General features: G+C 41.2%; 1 protein-coding gene across 1 annotated transcript; it reads left to right on the top strand.

Moving 5' to 3' along the window:
• Positions 1–2,829: 2,829 nt before the first annotated feature.
• Positions 2,830–8,907, top strand: LOC307013474 (uncharacterized protein; the record flags this gene model as incomplete). Its single annotated transcript, XM_079640872.1, has 3 exons — positions 2,830–3,022; positions 6,784–7,206; positions 8,894–8,907. 3 exons carry the CDS (start codon positions 2,830–2,832, stop codon positions 8,905–8,907), a joined length of 630 nt encoding a protein of 209 aa, XP_079496998.1.
• Between the last annotated feature and the right edge of the window lie 823 nt (positions 8,908–9,730).

Genomic DNA, 9,730 nt, shown 5'->3' with positions numbered 1-9,730 from the left:
ACCTCCACCCACTACAATCACACGCCCCAATGTTATATTTAACTAATATTTAACTCCCTCCACCCCGGATAAAAGTACGTTAAGAAGCCCCTTTTCTCTAATTCCACAACGTTGGATGAAATAACATTAGGAGAACGGATTAATAGGCTGTTCGTGGTTAACGTGTGTTGCTAACTTTATCCGGTATCCAAAATTGTGAAAGAGAGAGAAACTTGTTTTGTCATACCTCTAATGCTTACAGCAAGTAATCAATACCTCAGAAGGGTTCATGTAGCCTACGTAGGCTATGGTTTGTTAGCTGTCTGCTTAAACTACCCATATAGCTATTTTGCCGGCTAGCAAACCCACCCTTATCTGAAACGATCTGATAAAAGGTTTCGTCAAAGGCATTGCAAACAATAACGTGATTTCAGAAAACTAGAAATGTATTACTCACCTGACACTGTGGCTTACTATTCTCTTCATTCGAGTCTGTCATGTCCTGTAAATGTCAACGATGGATGTGTAACAAGAACGTCAACAGCCCGATGGCAACCGAAAATTGCTCTCTCATCTCAGATAGAAGATATGATTGGTGACGACCAGCCAATCTGAATTGACCTTCTCGAGTTCCTCCGATTGGTTGGTTTTGTGGTACATTTGTAACGTTGTGACAACTTGAGCGAGAGCAGGCAAAGCTGAGCGCGCACAGGCTGGAGAGGTCGAGCGAGGGAGAGAGAGAGAGCGCGTGCAGCGGTCTGCTTGCGCACGGAGCAGGAGTTTTATGAGAGAAAATATATTTATCTGTGCTCAAAAATGTTCAAGTGTGCGCTCAATAGCATTTTCTATGCTCAACATGTTTCATTGGGTGCTCAGGATGGAGGCACAAATATAACGCCATACACATGAGTGGGTTCAAGGGAATGAGCATGCTGATAAGTTAGCAAAAGAGGCGTTAGAAAAGGAAATAGCAATACCAGTTTCACTTGGGAAAGGAGAAGGAAAAGCAATGATGCAATTCCTGAAGAAATTGCTAGTGGGAATGCTTTATGCTGAAAAGCTGACGCTAAACTGCTCTAAACTCTCTAGAGATCAAAGGCTTCCATTGTTCTGAATGAGAGATGAACCTCTTACATGTGAATGTTTTGTGGAAGAACCGTAACAGATATCTGTGAAATTTCAAAACGTGAAGCATGTCAAGGAAGTTGAGTATCTGAAGTGTAATCTTTGTGTACTTTCAGGTTAATAATGTGGCCTTTTTGGCAGTTTAACTAAAGGTGTGCGGCTGCTGCCGTGAGGAAATATCAGCCTGACATTACAATGGGCTTTAATGGAGGCATGTTGAAAGTTGTTGTCACTTCATGCCCTCAAGAGGCACTTTGTTTAATTATTATTGCTTAATTATTTGTCATTTTTCAAGCTACGAGATGTTTTCCTACGTTTTTCATGAAAGATTATGTCTCAGGAATGTAGGGTTTTGGAATTATGGCAGTTTAAAAAAAATGTATGAAGGCAAATTTCAAGATTTCCTACCCTCTCATCACGCACTCTAGTTAATGTTAAAATCTGAAGAAAGCCTCTGTACCAAGATCTGAACAATGTTTAATATCTCTAAAAGTAAGAATCAGATTTAAAAGTTGTTTTACACGAATAATGTCAGAAAGATGTGTAACAATTTAAAGTTGGAATGAGGTTTCTGAATTAAAGTATGAATTAACAGTTAGCAGTTGAAATCGCATGAAGATTTGTTTAAGTCTGAAGAGTTTCTCCATTGACTTTCATGTTAAAAATTTGATGAATTATGGGATGTATCTCTGGAACTATGAAAGTTATGAATGAGAAAAGTAATAGCCTGCGATTCTCGACCGAGCTAAACTTTTTGATGTTTGAACGGAGTTTCTGCATTTTTCAATGCGGGAGGAGAAGAGGGCCAAAATCCCGGCGGAATAATAATAAACTTTTTTGTGCGTAGAATAACTGTTAGTTGGAATGCTGTTATCAGCATTTCGACTCAAATATGGCAGAAAAGGTTGGAGGAAGATCAGAAAGGGAGGAGATACCACAAGTTACAGAAATCAGTCATAATAAAAATCTATACAGAAAGGAACAGACGGGAGGAGATCATCACTCAGACTGGATCATACAGGATTAAACGGAACAATGTTTATAATGGGAAAAAGCAAAGTTGAAGAATGCAGGGGGTGTGGAGTGAAAGAAAATGTTGAACACATCATATTACACAGTAACATGTACAAAACAGAGAGGGAATAACTAAGAGACAGGGTCAGAGAGGCAGGAAGGGAGTGGAGCCTGATGGGGACACTGGGAACAGAAGGAGAGGGGGTAAGAGCTACCAGGAAGGCCATTCTTAATTATTTGAGTGAAACAGGATTGATTGGAATAATTTTAAACAACGTAAACAACACAATGGTATAATTCCACAAGTGGTGATAGAATGATATGGTGATACACTCTCTTGTACAGTAGGTGGCGGTATGCACCTTAAAGCTGTTTGCAATCCGCCAAAAACCGAGAGAAGAAGAAGAAGAAGCAGAAGAAGAAGAACAACAACAACCTGGATCCATGTGGCGTCTCGTTGCTACGGTTCTCTCTCTCTGTGTTCCTGAGAAAGTGTGTGTGAGCTCCAGCTCTACTGATCCATCATCTCTGTGTCTGGATAAACCTCTGAATGGACTCTGCTCTTTTTTCTGGAGCGTTTACCTCGGCCTATAGGAGCTAGCTTAGCATGCTAGCTGGAAACACGTTAGCAACACTAGTCAGATTGAGAGTTTGAAGGAGAGAGAAACGGTGTGTTTAACGGAGTCTGCAGGAAAAGGTGATCTAGGAAACATGAGTAAAGTCCAAAAGCTGCTGTCGTTGAAGAAGCAGCGAGTCACTGCTGCTACTGAAGAGATATTTGCTCTGTTTGAACAAACAATAGCAGAGCTCGAGGAGGAGCTGTCTCTTTCCAAAGAGGAGAACAAGAGACTCCAGAAACTACTGGACGCGGTTTTACAGCCTCAGCTTCGGATACACAGAGCAGGTCTGTTCCCTTTACCCTTAATTAACACTTTACACTCTTCAGTAGCACTTTATTATCACATTAATAACACTTTAGACCCTTTAGCAGCACTTGCTGCAGGTAGTACATCCTGAAGTAAAAGTACAAACACCACACTGTGAAAATACTCCATCACAAGTTAAAGTACTGCATTCATATCTTATTTAAGTAAAAGTATGTAAGTATTATTAGACACATGTACTTTATTATAATAATTAAAATGTATTTCGGAAGAGCAAACCTACCAAAATAAATATATTTATAAAAATACATACTGTGTTGTGATCACTTATTAACACACTGACACATAATTCACACATGGAACTACAGGTTGGGGGTATTGTTTCCGCACGGACATATATGTGGTTACCTATTTATATATTGTGTGCCCTCCTGGTTTCTTTCTCTTGTCTTCTCGGGCTGCGACCCGACATGATGTCCGTTTCTGCTGCTCATTCAAGCCAGCTACATACCTTCGATACTCCGACTCCTATCTCCCGCCACTACAACATTGAATAATATGCCATTTAATGTACTGATTTAAATATGACCCATACATGTCATGGGAGCCTGCCTGCAGCCTAGGGTTGCCAGAATCGATTATTCGACCGAATTCGATACTCTCAGGACAGTTCCGGTGCAGGCTGCACTCTCAGCACACCTCCACTGTCAGTACAGGAAGTGACGATTCTGACGAACATGTTTTTTTCCCCGCCCACCGAAGGACTCGTTTGATGGAATTTTTCAAATCACAATGGAGACTCATCACGGAGGTGATGAGTCCGTCCACCGTGCACTTTGGGTCGGCCTTGGTCAAGCCCGTTTGACCCCCCCAGCCTGGTTCTCGTAAAAGTTTTTTGCTCAAATGACACCATGGAGGAATGTAACGGGAGTTGACAGGGGACTCTGCCCGCCTCACGAGTGCTTATTTTCGGACACTTTTTTTCACTTTCCCCCCTATTCTCCCCGGTTTTATGAATTTTATTTTTTTGGGCTATTTTCACCCGTTTTTTTGTTGCATTTTTCTCCTCTCGTCTCACTGATCGAATGGCAAACGCGACCCACTGTTGGAGGGCCTCCGCGCCGGCCCGCCCTAGTGCCGGTGCTCTGGCGGTCGGTTCCTCCGAACTGCGGGTTTGACTCTGATGGCCGGGAGGGTGTGCTGCGTCATTAGCATCACTATTAGCTAGCACACTTCAGAATCGTCACTTCCTGTACTGACAGTGGGGGTGTCCTGAGAGTGGAGGTCTGCAGGCAGACCCCTCTCCTACATGTAGGCACTAGTTGGTTAAATGTGACATACATTGATACTTTAGTTTTAATGTGCTTCTTTATTCACCTTTTCTTTTTAAATGTGTAAAAGCAAATCAAAACAAATACTTTGGATTAATTCAAATTGCGGGAGAATAATTCATAAAGAAATCAATTAATAAATATTGGGGATGCTCCGATCGATCGGCCACCGATCGATATATCGGCTGATACTCACTCTCTACCGATCGATCGGGCTCTCTAAAAATGCCGATCGCATGACGTAAAATGATGACGTAAAATACATGACACTTTTCTCTGTGCGCGGCAAAACAAGCTCGCCAAAATGGCTTCACCAGTCTGGCAGTATTTTAAGGTGTCCGAAAAGGACAATAAAATAGCGGTATGCAACGTGTGTGAAGCAGAAGTCCTGCAGCTCCACCCGCTGTGACGGACCGGTGAGCGAAACACACACTCAGAGTTAGACCAAACACACTTAGCTATTTGATCTACCTCTGTAACAAGCTAAACTAATTATAAATATGTTTATTCTTCACTGTCGGGTCACTCATTACTGGATCAGTGAGCTACATGAGATACTGACAGGCTGTCAGGAGAGGGAGAGAGGGAGAGGGAGGGAGAGGGAGAGAGAGAGAGCTTCCGCTAATTTATCCCGTGTTATTATCCACAGTTCATGTAAACTTGAATAATGTACTTAATCTGAATGTAATAATTATGTTGGTTGTTGTTTGTGGAAGCTCCAGTGAATGAGCCCGAGCCCCATTAACTGAGTTTTAAACATCACTTTAAATGGAAGATCCCCATAGGCCCGCCCACTTGATCGGATCGGCGATCGGCCGATGCTGATTCCGGCGATTGACGATCGGCCCCAAAATTGGCGATCGGAGCATCCCTAATATGTTCAATAATAAATCAAATCTAAATCTAATCTAAAATGTTACTTGATAAAGAATATGGGAACTGGTACAAAGGTCATTAAGTAATTAAAACATTAATATAAATTAATGTAAAATCTCATCAATCAATTATTGCCAACATGTATTTACATATATATATTTCCACTGTCTAATGTCCAATCCTTGTGTTTCTTGGCCCAATCAATTCTCTTCTTCTTGTTGTTCATCCTCAGTAGTTGATCTTTGCAGCAATTGGACCTTGAAGGCCTGATTCACGCAGTCTCCTCTGAACAGTGGATGTTGAGATTGTCTGCTACTTGAGCTCTGTGATCATTTATGTGGGCTCTAATCTGAGGTGCTTTAATTTGCGGTTTCTGAGGCTGGTAACTCTGATGTGTTTATCCCCTGAGCAGAGGTAACTCTTGCTCTTCCTTTCCCGGGGGGGTCCTCATGAGAGTCTCATCATAGCGTTCCATGGTTTTTGCGACTGCACTTGAGGATACATTCAAAGTTCTTGACATTTTCCGGATCGACTGGCCTTCATTTCTTAAAGTGACGATGGACGGTTGTTTCTCTTTACTGAGTTGAGTCGTTCTTGCTATAATATGGATTACAACAGCAGTCATATAGGGCTTTCCACTGTGCACTAACTCTACCTCTGCACAACACAACTGATGGTCTCAAACACATTCAGAAGGCAAGTCATTCCACACATTGACTCTTGACAAGGAAGACCTGTTAATAGAAAACCATTCCAGGTGAAGACCTCATGAAGCTGACTGAGAGAAGCCAAGAGTGTGCAAAGCTGTCATCAAGGCAAAAGGGGCTACTTTGAAGAATCTAAAATAAAAATAATATTCTTGATTTTTTTTACACTTTTTTGTTAAATAGATAATTCCATATGTGTTCTTTCATAGTTTTGATGTCTTCAGTGTTAATCTACAAAGTAGAAACAAATTAAAATAAACAAAAAACCTTGAATGAGAAAGTGTCCAAACTTTTGACTGGTAATGTATATAAAACACACATATGTGAACATTTGGCAGGTTCCCTCATCTATAATCATTTATACAAGCGCAACTTTGAACATGTACAGCAGTAAAATGCAACATACAAAATAATCAAGAAACAACATAAATTAAACACTGACAGGAAACATTTTACTGCACCATCATTACTGTTACATAGGAAGGTGCCGTCAAATGTTCTGTTAATACTTGCATACTTTTACTTAAAGAAGGTTTGAATGCAGGATTTTCATTCTTTACTGTAGGCGTAGTGTATCTGTGAACGATCCCAAATAGGATTCCTTGTTTACATTGCAGCTAGTGCTACGCCAGAAGAAAAAACAACCCTTTTACATTTTTAACTGGAAGTGGAAAGGGGCTGGGCTACATGAGGTGACTTGAGCCAACACAAATACACAATAGGTGGGACTAAGAAAGATAATGTGAATATATAAAAACAAAGGCATTAATTAGGGCTGCAAAATGTCCCCCATTGTAATGGCGATGAGATTTTTAAATGCTAACACTTAACAGTTTGTTCTGACTGTGTGTTTCCTGTTTCCTGCAGACGTCCAGCAGCTGGTGGTGGTTAAAGAAGAGCCTCTCCCTGACCAGCAGGAGTGGAGCACCAGTCTGGACCAGGAGGACCCAGAGCCCCCCCCACACATTAAGCAGGAACAGGAGGGAGAGCAGCTTCAGGAGCTGGAGGAGGCTGATATCACCAAGTCCACTTTCACTCCTGTCCCTGTGAAGAGTGAATATGATGAAGAGAAACCTCAGTCCTCTCAGCCTCATCAAAGACAAACTGAACACATGGAAACAGAAGCTGATGGAGAGGACTGTCGAGGACCAGAACCAGCCAGGAACTCAGATCCAGAGAGCAGTTTACAACCAAAGACTGAGGATGACACTGGAGACTCTTCTGAACATGACACTGAAGACTCTTCTGAACATGACACTGAAGACTCTTCTGAACCTGACACTGAAGACAGTGCTGATTGGAAAGAGACCAGAGAACCTGCCTCAGGCTCAAACTCACTGAAAAATAGACATGAATCTGTCAGTGATCCACAACGTAGTGCTGAAAAGAAACCATTCAGCTGCTCAGTCTGTAAGAAAGCTTTTTCACTGAGTGCACATTTAAAGATACACATGAGAATCCACACAGGAGAGAAACCGTTCAGCTGTACAGTCTGTAAGAAAGCTTTTCCACAGAGTGGAAGTTTAAAGACACACATGAGAATCCACACAGGAGAGAAACCATTCACATGTACAGTCTGTAAGAAAACTTTTTCACATAGTGGAAGTTTAAAGACACACATGAGAATCCACACAGGAGAGAAACCATTCACATGTACAGTCTGTAAGAAAGCTTTTTCACAGAAAATAAGTTTAAAGGACCACATGACAATCCACACAGGAGAGATACCACACAGCTGCTCAGTCTGTAAGAAAGTTTTTTCACAGAGTGGATATTTAAAGATACACATGAGAATCCACACAGGAGAGAAACCATACAGCTGCTCAGTCTGTAAGAAAGCGTTTTCACATAGTGGATATTTAAAGATACACATGAGAATCCACACAGGAGAGAAACCATACAGCTGCTCAGTCTGTAAGAAAGCTTTTTCACAGAAAATAAGTCTAAAGGACCACATGATAATCCACACAGGAAAGATACCACACAGCTGCTCAGTCTGTAAGAAAGCTTTTTCACGGAGTGGAAATTTAAAGTCACACATGAGAATCCACACAGGAGAGGAAAAATAGATCTGCAAAGTTTGTGACAAAAGATTTAAATGGCGTAATCGTTTAAAAAGACCAAGTGTGTTGGTAAGGGAATACATTTGACTATTTTGTATCCTAATTAGTGGTGCACGATAATTATCGGCCCGATAATTATCAGTCCGATATTAGGAATTATGACGTCATCCCGATAAACCCGATAAAAGTATTAATAGCCCCGATAATATACAATATATTTTTTGCGTAAAAAAAAAAAAAAAAATACTGCGGGGTGGATTGGGATGAGGGGCGCTTGTTTTTCACTCGGCTCCTCCCGTTTTGCCAGTACTGTGGTATTAGTGGTTTAGGAAGAGGGGAGTTTTTCACAAATCCAGCGCTCCCTAACTCATGCCTGGCTGTGACGTAAATGGTGTGCGGCCGTGAAGCCAGGACAGTAAACAAACATGTCGTCAGTAGTATGGGACTATGTCAAAGTTTCAGAGTTAGATAGTTTGCTTGCTATTTGTATTAACAAATGCAATGCAGAAGTTCCACGAGGAGGGAAAAAGGCAACGAGCTATAATACTTCCAACCTGATTAGTCACCTGAAACATCGACATCAAAAAACCAATATCGTGCATCCCTAATCCTAATGTCGTTACATGTAATACTTAACTCCCTAAGCCTGTTTTCACCCACCTGCAACCGATTCACTAATAATCACAAATGTTTATTTCTTCGACCCCTTGACTCGACTATTTCTTGTTTAATAATCGTTACATCTCCTCAGGACCAAGTTCCTGTGTCCTGCCTTTGACCTGCTGATCACCCACTGCTCATTTAAGGTGGACTCACCTTTACAAGGGACCAGCTAGTCTTGGTGTCTTAATGCAAACGTGTTGTAAAGTGATGCTAGACCAACAACGCGCTGTTGGGTTGTGTGCTCTCTGCAGGACGGTGTCTGTAAACAAAGATTGTTTATGAAATGAGAGCTTCACTCTGTGTTTGTTGTCTAAACAACGCCAACAGAGTGATACGTCTTCTTTCCAGCAGATGGCATAAATGTTACATCATGCAGTTCAACTGTCATCCACATATTAGAGATTCAAAACAGCAATGTGTGAGATAAGGCTAGTAATTGACTATTTCAACAGAATGTGAAGAGGTTACAGTCTTGAGGCCATGTCCAATATGTTTGTTTTGTTTGATTAAATCTACTGAAATGATAATTCAATGACTCAATTATTCTGAATTACTGTCATTACATCATGGGTTTGCATTGCAATATTAGAACACATAAAACTTTATTTCTTCCAAGTTGCGGGTGTTCATTGTTTAGAAGTCCGCTGTGTTTCATCCAAGCTTCCACTGCGTGCTCCGATAATGCTGAAAGTATCTGTTGCATGCTTTACCTGCTCCAGTAACACAAGTGTAATTCACTGGACAGCGACAAGAGATAGTGGATGGATCCAGAGGAGAACCAGAAGATAGTCCGCATAGAGCCTTCAGGTTCTGAAAGTGATCAGGGACAGAGCTAGAAAAAAACTCGGAAAACCTAAATTGAGCTAGAAGATAGCAAAGCCAAGAAAGACCCAGACAGGAAGGAGCCAAAAGAGTTTGTATTTTTTAATATTCATTACATTACATTACATTGCATTTAGCTGACGCTTTTATCCAAAGCGACTTACAATAAGTGCATTCGACCAGGAAGATACAACCTTTAAGAAAACAGAATCATATAAGTACATCAGGTTTCATAGAGCCAAACATTTCAAGTGCTACTCAACTGG

This window comes from Notothenia rossii (genome assembly GCF_949606895.1).
Source record: "Notothenia rossii genome assembly, chromosome: 7".
NCBI lineage: Eukaryota > Metazoa > Chordata > Actinopteri > Perciformes > Nototheniidae > Notothenia > Notothenia rossii.
This window is presented reverse-complemented; position numbering and strand designations above follow the sequence as displayed.